The sequence below is a fragment of the Myiozetetes cayanensis genome, unplaced genomic scaffold (genome assembly GCF_022539395.1).
Source record: "Myiozetetes cayanensis isolate MyiCay16 unplaced genomic scaffold, myiCay2020 scf27, whole genome shotgun sequence".
Taxonomy (NCBI): domain Eukaryota; kingdom Metazoa; phylum Chordata; class Aves; order Passeriformes; family Tyrannidae; genus Myiozetetes; species Myiozetetes cayanensis.
In genome coordinates, this window is record NW_026087488.1 from 464796 (window position 1) to 488508 (window position 23713).

At 51.9% G+C, this 23713-nt stretch overlaps 1 protein-coding gene across 3 annotated transcripts in view; it reads left to right on the forward strand.

Moving 5' to 3' along the window:
* The window catches only part of CLUH (clustered mitochondria homolog), a 33076-nt gene that overhangs the window by 2775 nt on the left and 6588 nt on the right, over positions 1–23713 (forward strand). The window contains exons 1-19 of one of the 3 annotated variants that reach the window (XM_050322141.1): positions 3092–4241; positions 9118–9314; positions 9772–9943; positions 10105–10248; positions 10458–10585; positions 11207–11361; positions 12153–12278; positions 13672–13819; positions 14501–14593; positions 14830–15524; positions 16641–16858; positions 17468–17572; positions 18367–18467; positions 19859–20011; positions 20608–20670; positions 21320–21564; positions 22341–22425; positions 23037–23190; positions 23531–23670. In XM_050322141.1, coding sequence (XP_050178098.1) covers positions 3353–4241; positions 9118–9314; positions 9772–9943; positions 10105–10248; positions 10458–10585; positions 11207–11361; positions 12153–12278; positions 13672–13819; positions 14501–14593; positions 14830–15524; positions 16641–16858; positions 17468–17572; positions 18367–18467; positions 19859–20011; positions 20608–20670; positions 21320–21564; positions 22341–22425; positions 23037–23190; positions 23531–23670 — 4011 coding nt within the window. In that variant the 5' untranslated portion in view covers positions 3092–3352. Of the gene's footprint in view, positions 1–3091; positions 4242–7935; positions 8428–9117; positions 9315–9771; positions 9944–10104; positions 10249–10457; positions 10586–11206; positions 11362–12152; positions 12279–13671; positions 13820–14500; positions 14594–14829; positions 15525–16640; positions 16859–17467; positions 17573–18366; positions 18468–19858; positions 20012–20607; positions 20671–21319; positions 21565–22340; positions 22426–23036; positions 23191–23530; positions 23671–23713 lie in introns of those variants that run through there. The other 2 variants (XM_050322143.1, XM_050322142.1) reach the window with 2 other exon arrangements.

Consider the following 23713-nt stretch of genomic DNA (forward strand, 5'->3'; position numbering starts at 1 on the left):
TCCTGACAGTTTGGCATAGAGGCACTTACACAGGGGATAACTTTCCCTCTTTGGGTGGGAAAATAGATGCACGCTTGCAGAAGTGCAGGCTCTTTTCTCCAGCTGAAGGGATCACTGCAGTCTGGTCCCCAGGGCCGTGTGTCACCCTGGAGGACCTGGGGCAGCCACGGGCGGCCAGCACAGGGTGGCCGAGTGGGAGGCTCTGGGGTAATGGGTGCAGCTGTGCCACAGGACACAGGAGGGCAGTGGGAACTGCTGAGGACAAGAGCACAGCTGTCAGATCTCCCCTCCAAACCCTGCCCAGAGCTCCCTGCCACTCCCTCTGTGGGTCCTGGCAGCTCTTGGCCACACTGAGGTTTATATGGGACTCTCAGGACAGGCAAAGTCGATCCTTCCAGACTCGTGCTGCATGTAGTTTTATCCAGAGCCGCTGTGGCTGTGGTGACAGGTGTCGGTGGTAGCATGGGATGAAGCTGGAGTCCTCCCTACAACACTGTGGAGCTGTAGCTGTTGCCTCCCAGCGCTGCTACTTCTGTCTGCAGGCCTGATGTTCTGCCAGTCCCGCTGCAAACAGACACCAGCAGGTTGGTTCCATGCCTTGGGCTCCTGTTGTCCCAGTAGCTTTCTGACACTAAGGTATGTGCCCGAGTTAAGCACAGAGACGAGAAGAATTACCGGCTGTTTCTCAGTATCTGTCTAAAATGCGATTCCTTCCTTCGGCTCTTTTGCAGTTTGAGAAACGTGCTCTCTCTGACACAGTTGATGTTTTTGTTGGTGCTGAGCTTTGCACTTTGCCTTAGTCGTACTCTTTGCTCCTGATTTCTGTGATGTTTGAATTGCACATTGTTGTAGCAGGGTCACCCAGTTGTAGCAGGGTTAGCCAGTTTCAGGGCTAAGTTTCCGAAGTTTTGGCCAGATGGAAAGTTTACAAACGGGTTCAAATGTAGTTCCCAGATGTGGAGAGTACAGTGTGGGTAAGTCAGAGTGCCAGGTGCAAAGCACAGGCGCTTGTGAATACCTGAGCCAGCAGCTGTGGGATCCCATGGATGTCCTGGGGCTTGACCCTGCTGAGAGTGCTGCAGGCTGCAGCCCCACCATGCACTGTTCTCCGTGCCAGTCGGTCCTTGTGGTGTGAAGCTGCTGAGAAATAAATGGAGATCTTGTACCTCTGCCCACAGATGGGCTAGAACCAATTTGAGTTTAATGATGGCAATAGAGCAGCTCTAATGTTTTACTGTGGGCCCTTATTAAAAGAAGTCCTTGTTGCACCTAAAGTGCTGGAAGTTCCTGGGAAACTGTGGTTTCTGCAGGGGAGATAGATGGAGGCACCTCTGCATGTCTCCTGCCTCCCCTGATGGGATGTCCTGCAGTCACATTTCCATTAGGGCCGTCTCTGGAGCTAATGCCTCTTCATTTAGTCAATTTATTTGGATTCATTAAACTATTTATTTAGTTTAATTACTTATTCAGCTAAAATTTAATTTGCATTTGCTGTACTGACACCAGCCTTCGTATGTTAAAGCTGACACATATCATGCTACTCTTGAGCTTGCTTTGGCTGGAGTCAAAGAAATGTGGCTCCAGCTTCATGGGACCTGACCAGGTACTTCTCCAGGGGGAGATTTTTTTTCCCAGAGGTCTCTCAGTAAGTAAGAAGAGTTGAAACTGTCAGTACAACTTCTTCCAAAATCATCAGAAAAACATAAGTTAGCAATACTGATGTGATTTGAAAGTTGGTGCTGGCTCACGAGGCTGAGGGGTACCCAGTCTTGGAGCTCCAAGGCCCATCAGCTCCTGCACGGAAGGAGCAACCGTGGAGGTCCTGAGGGTTCTTTGCTTACTGCTTACAGGAGCTGAAACAAGTTGGATTGGGAGAGACTTCTCTTCTGATTCCTCTTCCATTTAAAAGGACAACAGAAGCTGGCTGGGTCTTCTGTGGAGAGCTGCTAGTGTGTTTCTCAGCCCCGTTCTCCTGGCAGGTGGCTGGCTGGCACAGACGCTCCGGGGGCTGCTCCTGACCTTCCCAGGGCTGCTGTTGCAGAGGAGATTGCCCTGCTCTCTGTGTGTTGTGTTGGCCTTGAGCAGGGACCGCGTGACCTGTGTGGTCCTGGCTTTGTTTTAGTTCTGATGTTTTTGTACTAGAGTTGTGGCGTTTATTTTTCTTCTGCTTGGTGCAGAGTTGTGTCCCTTCCTGTCCGTGTAGCCACGTCCAGTGCTTGTGAATGCTTTCCCAGGCAGGTCCAAGGCTGCTTGGTTTAGGCTGCAGCTCTTGCACGTCACATCACGTGTTTGAAAGATCTGGCTCTCTACATGTGTCCCGGGAAACCTGGAGCACTGAAGGGACCCACATAGCTGAGTGTGGAGCAGCACAGCTCAGTGTGCCAGCACAGGGTGTGTGCAGAGGGGCTGTGATGCCCGGCTGATGCTGCGGAGGGAGAGTGAGGAGCAGGCGTTTGCAGCGTGGCCTCGCTGGCAGCCAGCAGTGTCCTGCTTGGTTACAGCCTCCCCAGGGCACCTGGTGCTTGGAGAAATCTCCAGCTCCATAATCCCTGCTTCAGTTGCTGTGATTTTCTTAACGTAGCATGGAGAGAGGAGAGGTGTTAGGGGGTTGTGTGTGTAGTTTTGTGGTTTATTTGTGTTTGATATGGCAGAGCAGGGTGAGAGGAGAGAAAACTTGTCTGGAAACTATTTACTGGTTCACTGCCTGCCTGCTTTGTGTTCGCCTGCTTAGTATGGATGGCTGTGCTGGGCCCGGGTGTGCCATAGTAACTGGCTCGCCTTGTAATTCAATGCATCTCACTTGTTCAGGTTTGGCAGCACTGGGGCATGAGCACTCATCCCATGCTGCACTGGTGTGGCACTCGAGATCGGGCTATTTATAACCACCCCGGGCCAGGGTGATCGGGCCGGCATCCCCTGGGAGTGCCTGGAGAACCTGTCAGAGCCCGGCTGTGCCGCAGCACGGCAGGGAGAGGAGAGGAGAGAAGAGGAGAGGAGAGTCGCCGCTGTGGGAGCTGCTCCGGGGCCTGGTGGTATCGTGGTGTGAGCGTGGCAGTCGGGGAGAGGGGTGAGGGTGTGCTGGTGGATGAAGGTCGCCGGGCAGCACTTTGGGAGAACTGCTGCGTGTCCAGCATCCAATTCCAGCAAGCACGTGGGATCCTGTGTGGAGTCGGCTGCGGATTCTCTGCATCCTGCTACCCTAGGGCCAAGTAGGAATCCTCTTTGGAGAAGGCGGCTGACAGCGTGAGAAGGCAGCAGAGGGCACAGGCTGTGTGTGGGAGTGTGCCTTGTGGGGACTGCAGTGTATGTGTGAAACACAGCTGACTGTTGTGACCCGGTGCTGCCACTGATCATGGGGAACGGCCTTTTTGCAAACTGCTGCAGGCAATTCACCGATCTCCTCTTCCAGCCGCGCAGCTCTGACTCGCCTGACGAGAGGTCTCCCCTCTTGCCAAAGTCTCCCACAAGCTGTGCTGTCTGCCCAGAGATGCCAGAAGCTGCCCAGTGTGCTGGGCTATATCCAGACATCATCCCCAGTGAGGCGGTGACTGGAAACCTGCAGAAGGGCACCAAATACATCCAAGACCTGTCTGAGACCAAGGACAAAGAAGGAACGGTGACAGTTTGCGATAAGAGGGGTTTGAGACCCGGTGTTGGCACTGCCGGCCTGCTCCAATGGGCAGAGGCACCCCCTGAGGTGACTGTCCTTCCAGCTGACCTTGGGGACAGGCTGGCAGGGCTGGTTGATCATGCTCAGTTGCCTGAGGCCTGCCAGAGCTGTGTGAAACTTGAGGACAGCGGCTTAGCCCACAGATCCTGCCGCCGGGAGGAGCACGTGGCAGCAGCTGATGGGGATACAGGCCCTGGAGCACATCCCGCCGGCCAGGGCCACGGCGAGGGACGGGCAGCCGTGCCTTTAGACGCAGCCGTGGTGGGTCTGGACTCTGGGCTGGAGCACAGAGGTCCTGCTCCCTCCTGGGGGAGCCCTGGGACACCGTCCTCTGCTCTGCCAGCAAGTGTGGGGAAAACCCCACAGGCCCAAAGTGCAGTTGTGCTGCCTGTACCCCCTGGCAAAGTGTCACCTAAGGCTCGGGACACAAGTGCTGATTTTGTAGTTACAGAGCCCACTGCCTGCCCTGGTGGCAGGTCAAGCTGTGATCCTGACTCCCAGGGACAGGTTCTGCCCTCAAACCAGCAGCAGCAGAAGAAGAAGAGGAAAAAAAAGAAGCTCTCTTTCCCAGGTGCTCAGCTCTGTCCCAGGGGCTCTGTCATGCTGTGTGGAGCCAAAACACTGTATGCCCCTAATGGGGGTGGGTGGCTGCCTGTGCCTGCAAGATGGGGTAGCACAGAGAAGGGAGGAGGGAAGCAGAGGTGACATTTTAACTTCACGGCAGAAGGTGGAGGAGGAAGGTGGCAAGATATCCCACCTGGGTGTGTACCATGGAGGGCCCTGTCTATGCCTTGTCTGTGTGAGCAAAGCAAACAAAAAAGCATTTTGCTTATCTTTTTAATTCATAAGGCAAATCCCTCTTTTGTTTGTGCCTGCAAACATGGTCCTTGTGGAGGATGGGAGTGGATCTCTGGCCCAGCCTGCAGCAGTGCAGATGGGAGTGTGGGGCCAAAAGGGTCTGGGGGACTTTGGCTCCCCTGAGCTGCATGTGGCTAGAGGAGAGGCGTGACCTGCAGGGATGGAGCAGCTGTGCTGAGGAGGGGATGTTTCTTCTGGTGCATCATTCCAGTGCTGTGGGGACAGTGGGCCCCAGCCAGTTGTTGCAGCGTGGGAGGGAAGCAGCCACCCACTCGGCCACATCTGGCTTTCCTCCTCTCCCACTTTTCCACAAACTGGCACAGCACAGTTGGAGTCCACACCAGTTGCTCCAGCGTGGCACCAAGTGGTAACTCAGAGAGGCTTTTTTCCACGCCAGGACTTCTAGGATATGAGAAACAGATTATTTTTTAAGTCTCAAGATCAAATTTTGCCTATCACTTTATTTTTTGTTCAGGCCCTGCACAGTGGCTGAATTTTGGTCTCAAATCCTGTCTTGTGGTGTACCTGCTGGCTTGAGGGGATGTATAGTGTGACTGACTTGAGCTGGTAGCTTAGTTTGTGATTTAGCTTTCCCTATGCCCACTGGTGTGCTGGTGGCAGGTGTTGAGGCTGCAGCTGCTTGGGAAACTGCAGAAACTGTGTTACATTGCTTGGAATTTGAAATACCTTTGAGGAGGGAAAGGCAGAATTTGGTCCCTCAGAATGGCACTGGAGCTGGTAAGAAATGCATTCCAAAACTCAGTGCTGGAAAAAGTAAGGGTTTAAGTTACAGGTTTGTGCCTCTGACAATCTCAGTGGTTACTAAATGTAGGGAGGGAAACTCATCACCAACAGAGCAGTCCCTGCAGACCAGGCTAGCTCACAGAAATGTAATGTCGCTGACTTTTTGATCTGATAATCTTAGAAAAGGATTAGCGACTACCTTTGGGTTAGAAGATTTGCTTGAACAATAATTAGTTATTAACTAACACTTCCAACATCTGTGCTGTCAATGGCTGTGCGCAGCCAGCAATATTCAGGCTCAGGTGTGCACCTTCCATCACGCCAGGATCCTGTCTGCTTGGATTCGCCAGGTGCCTGCCACCACTGCAGCCTGGCTGTAAATGGGAAGCGTGATTAAAGCAGGGCCTGTCACCTTAGCGTGTGAACTCCTTGTCCAGGCGCAGAGATGAAACCTAATCCTCAGTCTGATCCTGTCTGCCAGGTGTGACCGCAGACAGGAGCGCAGGTCGATTCCCCCGCTGAGGTGGTGCCCGGCCGCCTCCCGCCCGCTGTCCTGGCGCTCTGCTCTCGCATGTGCGTGAGGCTCGTTCACACTGCTCGGAGCGGCGATGAGAACATCGTGTCACGGCTCAGCCAGTGCGAGCCAGAGCTCAGCAGCCTCCGCCGCACCTGTGGGTACAAACTGGGGGCCGAGAGGAGGAGGAAGGTCCTTGCTGGGACAGTGGCACAGCCCTTGGAATGACAGGGGATATCAGAGGTCACAGCCTTCAGTCAGGACCACAAACCTGTGTCTCAAGGGCGGTGTGATCTGGAGAAGGGATTTCCTTGCTCTGTCTCCAGCAGCGAGCAGGGCGGTAAGCAGGAGGAATGGCCGCGTTTGCCCCCGGAGTGGGTGGGACCGCTTCCCCATGACTCAGAGCCTTCTGCGAGGGCTGCAGCACACGGCAGTGAGAGCCAGCAACCAAACACAGCTGCTGTCCAATTTGGGGCTTGAAGTGAGAGTGAGGAACAAGAGAGAGGTCCCTGCAGGTATCTTTCAGGTGTCCCCGTTGCTCCTCATGCCATGTCAAGGGGGCTGAAATCAAGTGCCCCGAGATCTGCCTCCCTCTCGGCGCTGGTGCTGCGGAGGCTGTGGCACAGCAGCGGGTGGGAGGAACCGGTGACCCACTTTAAGGCAGGTGGGTGCAGCTCTTCTTCCCTTGGGGAGCACATGTGGTGAGTCAGCACCCAGGAGACAGCACGGCCTCCAGGCCAGCTTGTGCTCCATTTAAACATACCCATTGTGAACAGACCCCACTGGAAAGCCTTGGCTGGCTCACATCCAAGGGTTAACCTGCTGCACAGCAGGTCTTTCTCAGTCCAGGCTTAACTTTTGTTTCTAAGCTTAAGACAGTACTGGCTGGAGCTGGATCCTCTGGCGTAAGGAGACGTGAAGGTGCTGCCTGTACATGTTTCCTGTCGCAAAGTGCAGAGCTGTGCCGGCCCTGTCTTCACTTGAGTAGGGAAATAGGGATGGAAGGGCCAAATATCTTGTATTTCTGCAGTCAAGAAACAATCTTCTGATTTCTGAAACACTCGGTAGTTTGGGAATCTGACACCACTGAAGGGTGAAAAGCACAAGCATGGTCCTGGCTGGTGACTTTCTCTTGCTGTGTGCAGAATTCTGTCTTGCTTTGCTTTGCCACTGAAGGCATTTGTTGTGCTCCACACCAGCATGTGCATGGGTTGTAATGCCAACCTTCCTCATAGCCACATTCTGCCTCCCCTTCCTGGCTGCCACAGCAGGAGCAGAAGTTCAGTGATCCTGCCCTGCTTGGGTGAGCAGGGGCTGGGCCAGTCTGGCTCAGGTGTCTGGCAGGCCATCCTCTCTGCAGTACTGGTAGCCCCAGGTGCAGCATTTCTGTGGTGGCTTTTCTGTGCTCTCTCCACGTCCCCACGTGTTGAGGCAGTCCAGGAGCATGGCTGTGCTGGCTGTAGGGTGTGACAAGGGGCTCTCCTCAGCCCTCTGGGCATAGTGTGGTTTTTCTGAAACCACATCTCTTGCGGCACTCGTGTGTGGAGCTTTTCTTCCTCCTTTCTAGCATGACTGCAGCTTGCTGGAGCCAGAGCCAGGCCTCTTGTTTGGCTCGCCCTTGGCTTCATCTGTCAGAGAAATGAGCAGCTTGTGCTGGGGACATACGCATGGTGACAGGGAACATGAGCAGCAGCTGCCAAGCTGCTGAAGGCAGCAGAGGCTGCATGAGGTAGCTCTGCTACCTGCTGCCTTTGGGAAAGGATGTGCTCTCATTGCATTTCTTGCCCTTTCACCATGTCCTAATTCAACCTTGGCAGTTGTCTCTGAGGGTTTTCTGTTGGCAGTCGTAGTCTGAAGTGGGGGTGTGACCCTTGGGGGACTCTTCAGCAGGGCCTGTTGCTGCAGCCTCGTGTTGTGCTCCAGGAGCACACGGGGCTATGGCGTTTCCATTCCTGTTCTGGGTCGTGGTGAAGGCTGGATGACTTCTCTGGACTGCAGGAGCACTTGGGGCTGAGGGGAAGGACTGTCTGTGACACCTGTAGGTGTCAAGCCACAGTGCCAGTCTGAGGTGAGGGAGGCTGAGCTGCCATCTCCCCTGGAGATGAGTGCCTTGCTGGGAGGTGAGGAGGAGGAGGAGAGAGACCTGCCAGATGGAGCTGGCTGCGGGGCTGCAGCCTCAGGGCATTAGCCTGACTCAGAGCTGCCCTGACCCCATGCAACCTTTCAGAAAGGCTGTTTCTGTTGCCTGGGAAAGACCCCCACCCACTCCGTCTGTGCTGCCTGCAAGTGGGTATCTGGGAGTACCAAGCTGGAACGGCCACGTGTGACCTTGTGGGTCCAGCTGAGTGTGCCAGGACAGCCCTGCTGGGAACTCGCCCTACAGGGCACGATGCCTGCTCCCCTCCAGTGCCCATTGCCCCGGGTGTGTGGGTTGGTGTGGTGCCCTGCTCTGTCCTATCCCGAAGTTGCCATCAGTAGCTCTTTCCACTCTTCCAGCACCTTGGTCCTCTGTAGTGTGGTCCCCAGCCTGGTTCACAGGGTGTAGGCAGCTCTAGGAGACTGGCAGCCTCCAAGATCTTATCAACTCTCTGACACTATCCACCTTATTGGAAAAGAAAACAAACCATTGCAGAGTGGTGAGGTACGTGCAGAGAGCTCCCCAGCCCTGTGATGCATCTGTCTAAATGGCACTTTAAATGTCGTCACCTTTTTCTTGAATAAAATTGCTTAGGGAAAGCCTCACCCTGGCACCATGGGATCTCTGTGAAGTATTTTGGCAATGCAGAGGGTGGCCAGATGCGGGCAGGGGTGTGGGAGCTGTTTGTGTGGCGGTGGAGTAACCAGGCTCCCACGTGACGTGCAGCGGAGCAGTGCCACTGCAGCTCCTCGCCTCCCTCTCTCTGCTGAGCAGCAGCGGCGCAGCAGGGCTGTGGGGAGCTGTTTAACGTGTTGGTGCACAGGTTACAGCTGCCTCCAGGCCGCAAAGCACCACACACCCATTTCTTTTAATTAAGAGGCTTCTTAAGACATCTCAGTGTGGTGTACGCTGACCCATCCTTCCTGCCCTCCTTCCCTCCTCTCTCCACAGTTTGTGGAAGATGCAAACCCCACAGGCAAGTGAGAGCACGTTAATTATGCTCTGAGGGAAGGGCCTGGCACACCTCTGTCTAGTAAACAGCAAGTGCAGAATAAAACCCTTCCTGCCTTTTAACCCCTGATTTGCTCGGGCTGGCCAGAGGACAGTAGTGGTGTCCAGGCCAGTCTCTGCAGCCACTCAGAGAGGACTGTCCTTTAGCTCAGACCTTGTCTAAATCCCTCTCTTCTCATCCAGAGCACCCATCTGGTGTGGCACTGATGAATGGCAGTGGCCCGCACGACAGCCTCAAGGGCGAGAAGGATGCCAGACAGAATGGCCACGAGGAGGCTGACCCGGGAGAAGATGGGAACGACCAGGAGGTCATCGTCATCCAGGACACGGGATTTACTGTCAAGATCTGTGCACCAGGGATAGAGCCCTTTTCCCTTCAGGTACCTGCCCTTGCCAGCTGGGGAGGGGAACGGAGGCAGTGGGAAGGATTTGAGCCAAGTCCGTCCTTTCAGCCAGGCAGGCAGGGAAGGTGCCCTGGACTGTGCCCAGGAAGGCCCCTGGTAGCCCCTACAGTCACAGTCTGGCAGGACCTTCAGGCTGCTCACAGCTCCCTGGCCTGTCCATCCTCTGATGGGACTAAGTGGGAAACAAGGCAGCAAAGGATGGAGGTTGCAGGAGAGAGGCTGCCTGGCCAGTGCCTTTGAGACAAAAAGGAAGAGATGATGTGAGCAAGAGGCTGCCTGGCCCAGGCCTGCCTGGACATTGAAGGACAGGGAGGTAGAGTCTGCTTTTCTGAGCTTGGAGAGGTCAAGAGTTGTTCAATTCTGCAGCAGAGGGACAAAGTTTGGGAAGAGCACATGTGAAGTTAAAAAATAACTGGGTTCTTCCCTTCTTAAGGTTTCTCCTCAAGAGATGGTGCAAGAGATCCACCAAGTTTTGATGGACCGGGAGGATACTTGCCATCGGACTTGCTTCTCCCTGCAGCTGGATGGCAATGTCCTCGATAACTTTGCTGAGCTGAAAACTATTGAAGGACTGCAGGAGGGCTCGCTGCTGAAAGTGGTGGAAGGCAAGTTCCTTCAGACTTGGGAGGGAATGAATGAGGGTTTTTATAGGGAGTGGTTTTGGCCACCCAGCAGCCCTTTCCCGTGGCTGCATTTTGAGACCTGTGTGCCAAAGGGTTAAGCAAATGTGTAATTCCAGTTTTTTTCCTCCCTTTTTGCTCCTCAGAGCCATACACAGTGCGAGAAGCCAGGATACACGTGCGTCACATTCGGGACCTTCTGAAGAGTCTTGACCCATCAGATGCTTTCAATGGTGTGGACTGTAACTCATTGTCCTTCCTGAGTGTCTTCACTGAAGGAGACCTGGGAGGTATGGGGGCAAAAAGACTTCTCTGGTATGGTCAGGGGTTTCATTCCCTGACTCCTTGCTTAGTTAAACACACAGTAATAGTCACCTGTCCCGTGTCATTTTGAGTGCAGAGGAACACTCGGAGCACTTCTGCATCCCTCCTTGAATGATGACCGGAGGAGGGAATGCTGCACTTTCCAGAACTGACTTTCTGTCTCTGTCCATTCTAGACAGTGGAAAACGGAAGAAGAAAGGTACTGAAATGGAACAAATTGACTGCACCCCTCCTGAACATATCCTGCCAGGTAGCAAAGAGAGGCCCCTGTGTGCCCTTCAGCCCCAGAACAGAGACTGGAAGGTAGAGTTCTCCTGTGTCATTGAAACAGCTGTTGGCACATTCCTCACAGCAAACTGGTGGTTAGGGATTGAAAGCTGAGCTGAAGTGGACTTTGGGATTTGCTCTGCTTCATGCTTAACAAATGCTGGGATAGCACTGCTTAGCTAAAAGAATAAAGTCCAGGAGCTGGTGTGCAACACATTGGACATGGAGTCTGAACGAAGCTGCAGTGTGGAAGGGCCAGGCTTGCTGGGAAGGGTGGCAGGGAAGGGAGAATTCCCCTGCAAAGTCCTGGAGACAGGATCTGCAGATCAGTACAGATTGCCCTTAGCTTTCCCATCCCCTCCCACTTGGATTCCGGTTTAGAAGCTGCCATTTGAAAACCAGTACAGCAAGAAATCCGTGCCCTGTGCAGCCCAAAGGCCCAGGGTGTCTGTTTTCACCCGTGCCTTGCGGTGTGAAAGGCAAACTAGTGGACTGCAGAGGGCTCAGGAAGGTTGTGCTCTGGAGACCAGGTGGGTTTATAAGCTCCGCTTCTGGAATCAAGCAGGTAAAAGGGATCTGCCATGTACACTGAATGACTCTAAGTCAAAGAAATTAATTCCTGCTGACAGGAGTTGCTTCTGTTGTGTTCTTCTGTAGCCTTTGCAGTGCCTAAAGGTATTGACAATGAGTGGCTGGAACCCTCCGCCCGGTAACCGGAAGATGCACGGGGACCTCATGTATCTGTATGTCATCACGGTGGAGGATCGGCACGTCAGTATCACTGCATCCACTCGGGGATTTTACTTGAATCAGTGAGTAACTGAGATTTCTTCCTGTCCTGCCCTGCAGCAGCCAACTGGAAAAGAACCCACAAACAAACAGTTGATGCCTTTTTTTTTTTCTTTGGCGGAAAGCAGCCTGTTTTAATTCGCTGCTCACGTGGGTTTGTGGGAGTTGCTGTACTGGATTGGGCTGTTCAGTTATGCCTGGTATCACTTCTCCACAGTGGCTAAGTGCCTGGTGCTTTAGGGAAAGTTTAAACATCCCATAATGTCATCAACTAATTAGAGTGTTTTGAGTTGGGAGGAAATTCCTTCCCGACCATTGCAACTATCTCATTTTGCCCTAAAGCAAAAGCACAGCCTGTCAGAACTCCCTGAGCTGGGCACAAATTTGACTAGAAATTATTTTTTTAATGATGACTGTGAGAGACTGTTGTGGTTGTGCCTGTTGGAGTGGCTCTGCTGAGGGGATTCTCTGTTAAGCAACGGCTCTTTTGGTGTGTTTGGGAAGCTCTATGAAATCAGTCCTTCCAAGCTATAAAAACAGAAGCCTCTCTTGAGCCTTAATGTCTAAATTAAATAACCCATCAGGGCCAGGTACAGGGTTACTGGCTGTGTCTCATGTGGGGAGAGTGGAGAGGGCCCTTGCAGCCCAGCTTCCCGGGTGTGCCCCATGGTCTCCGTCGTGCAGGCAAGGGCATGTGGGGCAGCACTGGATACTGTGCATGTATGGAGAGCTCTTGGTCATGTTCCACGTTCCCAGAGTATGGGAAGTATCAGATATGACAGTGGCTTGTGACTGTTTCTTTTTTTTCTTGCAGGTCTACTGCATACAACTTCAATCCCAAACCTGCAAACCCCAGTTTTCTCAGTCATTCCTTGGTGGAACTACTTAACCAGATCAGCCCTACCTTCAAAAAAAACTTCTCTGCCCTGCAGAAGAAACGGTAGCAGTGCTTCTTCCTCTCTAGTTCCTTGAGCAGTCTGTGTGAAACTGGGGAAGCTCAGCTGTGTGGCTGGTCCTGGGGAGCTGGATGCCACTGGTGCAGCAGGATTTGCAGTGCCTGCTTCTCTGAGCTCACAGAGTGGTGGGTGGTTGCGACACATGACTATAAGCTGCAAGGACCAAAGAGCACCTGACTCAACGTCATGGCAAGCACCCTGAGGTAGCTGGCTTTCCCTCACTTGAAACATGAGCTGTCATAGCTGATGTGCCTGCCTGTGGTGTTCAGCACAGCGGTGACAGGGGCTGGGGGAAGCCCAGAGTCCCCACCCGTACGTACTGGATGGTTCCTCTCTGGCTGTAGCTCTCCAGTGACTCTTGCTTACAACATGTTGATTTGCTGTTTCAGTTCTGCCTGAAGCAAAGGGTGGGGGAATGACAGCATTCCATTGCCATGGCAATATCACTTGTGGGGCTTATCTGGAATTCAGGTGTCCCTGCTGGGAAACTGAACACACGGGACAAATTTGCACAGTGGGAGAGTGAGCCTGGAGGTGACGGCAGTGTTCACAAAAGGGACACGGGGGGTGCACTGAGCAGCCCCTGAGGTGTGGGTCTCCTCACCGAAGCTCTGTTGGCCACATGCCCCGCGGGAGGCTTGGTGGCTGCCCAGTTACCCGGGCAGCAGAGTATTAGTGTGGAGCATGGCCACGGGCTGCAGCAGCACTGGTAACCTGATCAGTAGGTACTTCTTCTCTGGTCCAAAAAAGAGACTAAAGCATAAATATCAGTGAAAGTAACACACGAGGGCTTTGTGTAGGCTTATGGTAGAAAGAGGATGGTTATTTTAAACATGCCTGTGCATGTTAATTTTCTCTAATTTCCTCTAGCTCCTATAATAATAAACCAACAATAAGGCATTGTTTGATTCTCCCGTCCTTGCTGCAGGGACCATTTGTTCTGCTCCAGGACAGTGGGTCCTGTGCAAAAGCTTGTCGTTCTTCAGAGTCACTTAATGAACTGCCTCAGCTCAGCAGGGTGTGGATTGACAGGCACACTGTGTGGCTTTCGGGAGCTCTGCTCCTGCTTCATTAAGGAGATGAAAGTGACACTAGACAAGAGCTGAAATTAGCAGTGGCCTCCAGCCACCACTGTGACTATCTGGCCATTTAAAAATTATTATACTGTATTGCTTCTTGGGCCAGAAGTAACTATAGATGAGCCCCCAGCCCCTGCTGAGAGCAGACAGATTACACAGGAGGCCTTTCGGCAAGGCTTGAGTTTCCACTATGGGCTCAACCATGACCGGACTAGTGTGAAAGCACAGGGAAAATTCTCTTTGAATAGAAGGAAATCTTTCTTTGAAAAATGTCTAATTGTTTTCCCTCTCAAACTAGGGTTCAGAGACACCCTTTTGAGAGGATAGCCACTCCTTTCCAAGTGTACAGCTGGACAGCTCCGCAAGCAGAGCACGTCATGGACTGTGTCCGGGCCGAAGATGCTTACACTTCTAGACTGGGCTATGAGGAGCATATACCTGGACAGGTATTGGTCTTGCTTTACCTGACAATGCTGGCAAGAGTTTTGCAGCCAGCTGTGCTGGGAAACAGCTTTCAACAAGTAACCTCTGGTATTTGTGGAATGGTCTTGCTCATCAAGGGGAAACTTATTCGTGGGGCCCTTGACTATAGGGGCTGTGCTGCTGAGGCTGCAACTCCTTGAGTGTGAAAGGGTCTGAGAGGAGCAGCTTGGTCTTGGGTGTTTATAAATTCCCCATCCCTGCTCCAATGAGGGTCACTGCACAGGAGGCAGAGCGTTCCTCCATGCCAGTCAGGTGTGGAACAGCTCTTGTGTCTCTGACCAGACTATTCCAAATGCTTCAGCTGCAGCTTTGTAGCACAGAATGGTGCAGGGCTGGCTGTGGGCAGGGGTGTGCCTGCAGCGTGACCGCAGCGCTGGCTGATGACAGTTGCACTGTGCTGCTCCTTCAGTGGTACTGCCCTGCGTTAGCTCGGCTGATGAAAGATCTGTCCTAGACTGCTGTTGAATAAAGTCCACTGTGGAGGTGTGTTCGTTCCTGCTGCTAATTCACTTCCTCTGAGCTCCACTGCAGCCTGAATTCTTGCCCCTTTCTCTCCCAAAATGCTTGTGAAGCAGGAATGCTGCCTTGCCAGTCCCTTCTCACACAATGCATTGCTTCCCCAAAGGCTTTTCTTCCCTTTTCAGACCAGAGACTGGAATGAGGAGCTGCAGACCACACGGGAGCTGCCACGCAAGAACCTGCCTGAGAGGCTGCTGAGAGAACGAGCCATTTTTAAGGTAACTTTGGGATGTGCTGATAGCTCCTCACATATCCCCATCTCTGCTGCCTGTGTACTGGCTCCTGGGGCTTGTATCCAAGCCACTAACCAGGCTCAGAAGTAAAAGCCAGTGGACCTGCCTGCCTGCCGTAAGGCTATCAGGAGGAGAGGAGCAAAGGAAAAATTTGCAGGGATCTTTGAGAGCAGGGTGCTGGGAGTCCATCCTGATCCAGCTTTCTTTCCACCTGCCTCCAGGTTCACAGTGACTTCACTGCAGCAGCAACACGAGGTGCTATGGCCGTCATCGATGGCAATGTCATGGCCATTAACCCTAGCGAGGAGACCAAGATGCAGATGTTCATCTGGAACAACATCTTCTTCAGCCTGGGCTTTGACGTCCGTGACCACTACAAGGACTTCGGTGGAGACGTGGCCGCTTATGTAGCTCCTACCAATGATCTCAATGGTGTGCGGACCTACAATGCTGTGGATGTGGAAGGGCTGTACACGCTGGGGACTGTCGTGGTGGATTACAGAGGTTACAGGGTGACAGCTCAGTCGATTATTCCTGGCATCTTGGAGCGGGAGCAGGAACAGAGTGTCATCTATGGGTCAATAGACTTTGGCAAGACAGTTGTCTCACACCCCAAGTACCTGGAGCTGCTGGAGAAGACCAGCAGGCCGCTGAAGATCCAGAAGCACAAAGTTCTCAACGACAAGAACGAGGAGGTGGAGCTGTGCTCCTCGGTGGAGTGCAAAGGCATTATTGGCAACGATGGGCGTCACTACATCCTGGACCTGCTCCGCACTTTCCCTCCAGATCTAAATTTCCTGCCTGTTGAAGGGGAGGAGATGCCAGAGGAATGTAAGAAAATGGGGTTCCCCAAGCAGCACAGACACAAGCTTTGCTGTCTCCGGCAAGAGCTTGTTGATGCCTTTGTAGAACACAGGTGAGCAGAGCTCCCCCCTTCCTCCACCTGCAACTGGTCACGGTCCAACTCAGGACCATGCTGCACTGTCCCGGGAACACCGCAGCAGAGCTCTCAGAAGTGGGCAGCTCATTGCCCCATTGCTTGGCTGTGCAAGTGCAATTCTAGAAACTTAATTAATGAGAGGTGAGAACAGTAGGGATTTGGACAGGTGTCCAGGGAACCAGGGTTTGTGTTTTAGTCTCCAGATCTATTTTTGTTGGTCCCTCTCCAAACATTAAGAAGTTCTTTTTTCCCTGCAGGTATTCTGTGCACCTGATTGCTAGGGAATGGGAAGAATTTATGCTTCTTTTTAAGGCTCTCCACATGTCCTGAATGTTACTTTTGTTTCCTAGAGGCTGAAAAAAATCCCGTAGGAAGTGCTATAGGCACGTTTGTGGTGGGATTTGTGGGTTGCTCTGTGCTGGCAAGGCAGTGGGAACTTGGGGAGTGGGACACGTCGCAGTCATGTGGTGCGGCCCTGGGGTGCTGCGATGTCAACGCTCCTGCTCCCGATGGGAAGGGCTGTGGGTGCTCTGCTGTCACAGGTGACCAGAGCCTGTGCTCTGGCTGCTGGGAAGATGAGCCCTCCCACTGCTGGCAGAGGACCATGTCTGCTGAGCAGCTGGTTCCACATCCAGTGCCTGCCCCAGCTCTGCCCTGTGCCTGCAGGCCGGCTCTGCTGCTCCCAGGACAGCTTCCAGACAGCAGCCAGCAGGACTGTGGCTGCTGCTCCGTGCTGGCAGAGCCTGGACCTCTCTCTGCTGAGCTCTCCTGGCCAAACTGCTGCTGGTTTGTGTGTCAGTGGTCCTGTGCATCTGGCAGTCTTCCTGAGCTGGCTGCGAATGCTGTCTATGGAGGCAGCAAGGAGATCACTTCCCATTTGGGTGGGGAACGAAAAGCCAGTTTTGTGCTTCTTCTGACAATGTGCATTCCTTAGATTTTTGGAAAGCTGATGGGAAGAGGGTGTATACCCTGTATTTCCACAGGGAAACTGTGGTCTGTAATGGTAATTTGGTGAGGTTTTTTCCCTGCAGAGCAGTGGTGATCCTTGGGGATTCTTCTGCTGAGCTGAATTTCCCTTTCCCTTTGCTGCAGGTATCTCTTATTCATGAAGCTGGCTGCGCTGCAGCTGATGCAGCAGAAAGCCAACAAGCAGGAGAGCTCAGGTGCACTGGAAAATGGTGCCTCTCCAGAGAATGGCGCCGCAGACAACGAAAGGCCTGAGTCAGAGGACGGCAAAATAGACGATAACGTGACTGGACTTGATCAGGTGAAGGAGCTCGCTGAGACCATCGCGTCTGATGATGGAACAGGTATTTCATCCTCAGCACCAGCTCAGCCCAGGCCTCCTGCCCTGGCTAGTGGGCTGTCACTGGTGGGAGCAGTGCCAGACTAGGGGTGGTTGGGGTGACTGATGATTGTTAAACAGGACAAACACTGGCTGCCTGTCAGTAGTGCCTGAACTCTTAGTTAGTTCTGCTCACACCCTGATGGATGAGTTGCCTCAGGGGGCTGGGTGAGTGAATGTGTCTGAACCCAGCAAGCCCATCAGCCCCTCGGCTCTGCCCAGGAGCAATAGCCTGGCCAGGCTGGCCTGTGGGGGTGCAGGAGAGTGCTGGGGCTGGGCAGGAGGCAAGCAATGCACGGGCACCTTTTGGGAACCCCAGGCTTGGAGTTCTGAGTGTCTATGCTTGGATGTGGAGAGGTCCATGGGATTTTTTTTTGTTATTTTACATGCTCTTCTTCAGACTTTGCAGCCATTCTCCTTTCCAAATATCTTACAATTGATTGGTTTTATAATGGATTTCTGCAGAATGGACCATCATTGCTGTTTCTAGTAGCAAAACTTTTATCTTCATAGCTAGGTTTGTAATTTCGTGAACTCCACATTCATTTGTAGTCTGTTTTTCTTCCTGCTCCAGTGGATCCCAAAAGCAGAGAAGTGATTCAGAATGCTTGCAAGGCTGTAGGCTCCATTAGTGACACGTCGTTTGACATTCGCTTTAACCCGGATATTTTCTCACCAGGTATGTGTACCCAGAGCTGGGCTCAGTCCTCCTTCAGAAGGGTGCTGTGTCCAGCCAGCTGCAGGCAAAAACTGTGTTCTGTAGCCAAGAATATTGCTGGCTTTTGGCTCGTTGGGCATGGTGCGGGGCTCTCTCTGAAGCACAGAGGAGAGAGCAGTGTAATGGATTGCAGTGCTGCAGCTGCCAAGTGCAGGCAGTGAGTGTCTCCCGCCACTGTGCTCGGGGGAGGGCTGCAGGTTGTTGCCAAGAATCTTCCTGCGATTCCCCAGCATCCCAGCTGCTAGACCACGTAAGAGAAGCAGAGGGAGGAAAAAAATTAAATATGATCCTAATACAGTAGTTTACACAAAAAGCAGTTGTAGTTGAACAACTGATGTTGGGCCCTCAGTGAAGGGCAGGGTTTACATTTTGGTAAGCAGTCACAGTGCCCTTTCACATGCACAATTGGGCACAGGCATCACAAGTAGCTTTCCACAGCTAGGAGCGTATTTTTTATTTGGAAATGGAGAAAAGATTCCAGAGTGTTTCTGGGGCTGAATATCAGGGCAGTGTGCAGGCACACTGCAGGGGAATGGTCATACTGCTGAGCTCAAACAGCCCAGCTGCTACCCGAGCACAGCCACCACTGCTCTTCCCATCAAAACAAGTTGTAGAGTTTGAGATGAGTTTTTGAAGCATCTTTTATTCCAGGGAGACAGAATTACTTTCTACCTGCTCTTACTATACACTTTATGTAGAGGCTTTGTTTCTGTGAGTTGCTGTGGTTGATGTTTTTTTCTCTTTTCCTCTCCCAGGTGTTCGCTTCCCTGAGTCAAGCAAAGAGGAGGTGCAGGATCAGAAGCAGCTGCTGAAGGATGCTGCTGCATTCCTCTTGTCGTGTCAGATCCCAGGCTTGGTAAGGAACTGAGGGCCAGCAGTGATGTGCTCTCTGAAAGCTGGGCCTGAGCCTGGCTGCTCTGAGCAGTGACACTGGTGATCTCTGGGACACCAGCTCTGCCCCAAACAAGCACCAGTGGGGGAGCACAGGGAGCAGTGCAAGCGTCTCGTGCAAGGCATTTCCATTTCCCATCTTACATCATGGCACAATTTTCCCACCTCAATTAAACAAATAATTTTTGGCACTGATACTTAACAGCTCTTGCTAAGAGTTTGGGACAATAGAGACCATGTAAGCCACCCTCCCTAGCCCTGGGCATCCTGCACAACTTATTGTTTTACTGACCCTGGTCATGACTCAATCGGTGACTTATAATTTGAAGTGAACTGGGAAATTGTTCTTACTAATAGCTGTCATAAAAACTCCCTCTGTAAGTCTCACGCATTTTGGATATCACCCATGAACGTGGCCAGATAAGAAATCCCAGCTTCTCCCTTCTCCAGACACTTGCTAAATTGACAGCTAACGTGCCTGTTGGAGAAGGCACTGGAACTGGGAGGGGAGAACTCATGAGCTCCAGTCCAAGAGGCCCAGGAGTTATTGGTCTTGTGCAGGAGAGGGTTTTCCTTGCTGGAATGTTTCTTCTGGACTCTAAATTCACTAGTTTTGTAGTCAGCATAATCTTTAGAATTGCCTATTCAGTCTTTAAATAAAAAAGAGGGTGAGAGAATCAGAAAAAGGCTTGGTGATTGTTGATTACAAGGTAGTTGATATTCCAGTATATAAACTCACAGCACTGCACAGGCCTGTGTGAGGGGAGGTTGCAGACCAGCTGTTGTAGTAGGTAGTCCTCTGCATATCAGAGAGGAACTGGTGTTACTCCATGATGTGAATTAGACTGTTTATCAGCACTGCAACACAGCTTAAAATGTGCCATTTCTCCTTATCAGCTGTGAATGCACAGTTCCACATACTCATTTAATTGGAAAAGTTTTTACTTGGTGACTGTGAGGCCCTAAAGAAGGGTCAGCCTGCTAGTTCCACAAGTAGGAGTTGTTTTGCCTCTGCCTGTCGTGAGTGCGTAGTGCTGCTCCTTCCCCACCAAGACAGAGAAGAGTAAAATTGGCCCCAGTGCAAGGAGCTTGCCCAGACTGGGCTGACTGGTGTGAGCGTCCCACTGCCCACACTCCGTTGTGGTCTCTGGTGTTACAGCACTCTACCCACCAAAAGAGCCTTGCTTGGGATCAGTGTCAGCCTTTTGGGGTGACCCAGGTAATGAGGTGTGTGCAGTGACACTGTGCAACCCCAGTCCTGCTCCCTAGTTTGGGCTTTTTTTTTTATTTTTTTTAAATTGAAATTCTTCCCTTCACGTTTGCCCTCAGCAACCAAAGTCTGTACATACCCTGCAGGTCAAGGACTGCCTGGATCACACAGTGCTCCCGATGGATGGAGCGACCTTGGCTGAGGCCATGCACCAGAGGGGCATCAACATGCGTTACCTGGGCAAAGTGATCAGCTTCATCACCAAGACCCCCAGCCGCGCACAGCTGGATCACATCTTTGTAAGCATCAGGCCTAACATCGGACTCGGTTCAAACCACCTCTGGTGTTGTTTGCCCTGAGGAGATCCGCCCTTGGCCCGTTGTTTTCACTAAAATAAACAGCTTCAAAAACAGGGGAGGAGGGAGAAGAACCTGTAAGTGGTGGATGGGGAGTTTTGTTCCCAAATCCTCAATGGCTTCCATAATGTGAGGGAGTATACAGCTCAGCTTCTCTGGGTGCTTCAGGGATTCCCAAGTGTAATAGTGGGTAACAGCTGGATTTTAAGCCATATGTTTTTTTTAAGCCTCTAAGATCCATCCGGGCTGTGGATCAAACTGTGAAGTGTTGTGAGCATGGCTGCCTGGGAACAGGTGAGGCCTGGGCTGTGGCAGCCCCTGGAAGCACTGCTGGAGCTGTGCTGAGCATGGCTTGTGGGCACGGAGGTGCCAGGGGCTCCTCGCTGGCTCCAGAAGGGCTGTCAAATGCCAAACACTTCTGTGCTGCAGGGAGAATAGTGTGTCTTCTGCAGATCTTGATAAAAGACCATTTCAAAAGCCCGGTGTGTTTTTTCATGTTCTTGCCAATTGACTTGTCTGTTCTTTATTCCTTTGGGTAGAAAATTGGAATCAGTGAATTGATCACTCGATCAGCCAAACACATCTTCAAGACGTACCTCCAGGTATGACCTGCAGTCTGACCTCTTGGCTTCTGTGTCCTCTCTAATTGCTTTTTTCCGCAAACAGAGCTGTTTGGGGCTCTCCTCTCATTAGGCAGTTCCCGGAGGTTGCGTGGCAACGGGAAGTACAAGCTCATTAGCGCTGAAATAGGTACAGGCCTGTGTCTAAGAGAAATCAAGTTCTCACTTGAAGGAAGCTTTCCCAGAGAGTAATCATTCATGCTTTTCCTCCCCAGATCCTCACTCGTTATGTTGGAGGCTTTTAAAAGTGAAATCACAGCTTGTTTTCCTTGTAATACCTTTTCCTCTTAAACAGTGTTGCTTTTGCCCTTCTAAGAAGCCTTTTTACTTGGCTGAACACTACATATCTTGTCCTTGTCCACACACAGTACAGCAATACCCCTGGCTTGGTTCCAGTGCCAAGTCTCTTTACACTCTCTGCTCTTTCTGTCCCAGGTAGCAGTCTGTTTGTGTGTGTAGGCATACAGTTACTCTTACATCTACGTAATTCTATCTGTGCTAGTTCCACTTGCAAATATTGCCTTACTCTCCCTCTCCTGGAAGATGTCCCTGTTTCTGGTAGGAGTGGATGTGTGTGAGGCTGGGGGTCGGAGCAGTATCTCCCATGGCTGACTCTGGTGTCTCACTGTAGGGTGTGGAGCTGTCAGGTTTATCTGCCGCCATCAGCCACTTCCTCAATTGCTTTCTGAGCTCCTTCCCAAATCCCATTGCCCATCTTCCAGCTGATGAGCTGGTCTCCAAGAAAAAGAATAAGAAAAGGAAAAACAGGAACCTTGGAAATGCTGATAACACCGCATGGGCCAGCATGACCCCTCAGGAGCTATGGAAGAATATTTGTTCAGAAGCAAAGAACTACTTTGATTTCAGTCTTGAATGGTAAGCAAAGCAGTGACCCCGGCTTGTGCCTGGACTCACCAAACACCTGTAGCTCTTGTTCTTTAACAGGACCTCCCTTTCTGACTTGTTTTCTATTTGAATAAAATTTGTACTCTTGAGAGACTTTTATGGATTTTTAATGGAAAGAAATTGGGCAAAGAGCAGGAGGGGCAAGTGTAAGTGAAATGTGGAATGAGATTAAACTTATGAGGCAAAGGCAACCAGGAAAAACAGAAGAGGAAGGGAAAACTTTCCTAAGGGTGCAGAGGGGAGCAGAAGGTGAGAAGCTGAAGAGGTATAGTCAAAAGATATTTGTCTATATCAGTGATAATTTAGGCTGAACAAGGACAGCTGCTCCTATACCTGAGCAGAGGTGGGGAACAAGGCTGCTGCAAGGGATGCGTTGTGAGGGTTAAACTAGAAGCGCCAGCTAAGTGGACCGAGAGGAAAACCATGGTTAATTGGGTAAACCAACTTTGGATAGTCAGATAGGGGTCATCCCTTCATGTCAGGGACTGCTCACTCCTCACGAAGAGCTGAAGGCATTCAGCCCAAACGCTGCAGTGAGCTTTGAGGAGAACATGTGGAGGATTTCAGTAAAAGCACTGCTGTGCTCTGTAGGCTTTCGGATACCATGAGCAAGCCCTGCAGTGTTAGTCATTGTTTTCAGTTAGCACCTGGCTGTAGAGGGACCTGTGCCTCAGGTACCCATGGTGGAGGGATGTGTTTGAGCAGAAACTCACCCAAAAGCTGAAGCTTGTATGTGCTTTCTGCAGTGAGAATGCTGACCAAGCAGCTGAAGTGTATAATCTACAGAAAATCACCCTACTCCGTGAAATCTCCCTCAAAACTGGGGTCCAGGTAAGATCCACATCCCCTCTCCCTTCCCATCATGTTCTGTAATGAGTAACACGAAGAGTGTGACTGTGCTTGCAGGCACAGTGTGAGCCCCGAAAGGTCTTTGTGGTGTTCGTGGTAGAATACAGGTCCCAACCCTGGGAAAGAGATTTCTAATCCAGTTCCCTGTTAGGGTAAGGTTGCTGGCATCTCCCTTGGAAGAAGGGCCAGCCTCGGTACAATTGCTGTAGCTTGCTCTGGCTGGCTCAGCTTCAGTTCATGCACACACAGGTTCCACATATCCCCAAAGAGAGGCAGCTCTTCCCCTGGGCAGAGCAGAACTTTGGGGCCTTGCTGGAGAACAAGGGTTTCCTTCCCCACAGCACTGCTTTTTCACTCCTGTGGGAGAACAACTGGATGGAGTCTCCTGTCAGGGTCCAGCACTGGTACTGCGGTGCCATTTTGCCATGCACACACAGTGGTCCACACCTACATCTGGCCAACTTTGAGAGCTCTGTCCTAGGTCATGGTACTGGAGATGTGTTGCCTGTGAATCCACACACACAATTTCCTCCTTTTCTTGCCAAGTACCTATGGAAGTGGTGACCGTGCTCTCCCCTCTTTGATTGCTCCAGATCCTGCTGAAGGAGTACAACTTTGACAACAGGCACAAGCCCACCTTCACAGAAGAGGATATTCTCAACATCTTCCCCGTGGTGAAACACGTAAACCCCAAAGCTTCCGATGCTTTCCACTTCTTCCAGAGCGGGCAAGCAAAGGTTCAGCAAGGTACAGACAGACCCTGGGTATCTCTGCCTCTCAGGGCAGCCGCTGATAATGGGAGGAGCAGGATTTGTGAGGCGTGCCCACCAATACATCCCTGCCCACCCTGGTTTGGTAGAGAATCCTGGTCTCCAAGACCATCTGAAAGGCTCTTGCTGTAAAGCCCCCCAGCAGTGAGCAAGGATGGGTCAGGGCAGTGATCTCCTTCCCCCAGGTTCTGGTCCTTGCACAGGCAGTGACCTAGGGCTGTGTATCCCACTGCTGTTCTCGCTTCATGGGAAGCAGCTCTCCAGCAGCGTTAGGGGTTATTTAACATACATATCTGTGTGGATACACCTTCTTTCAGGTTTCTTAAAGGAGGGCTGTGAGCTCATCAACGAAGCCTTAAACCTGTTCAACAATGTGTATGGTGCTATGCATGTAGAAATCTGTGCCTGCCTGAGGCTGCTAGCTCGGCTCAACTATATCATGGGAGATTACTCAGAGGTAAGCAGGGGCTCCCAGGGGGTCTCCTTAGTCCTCTCATTCC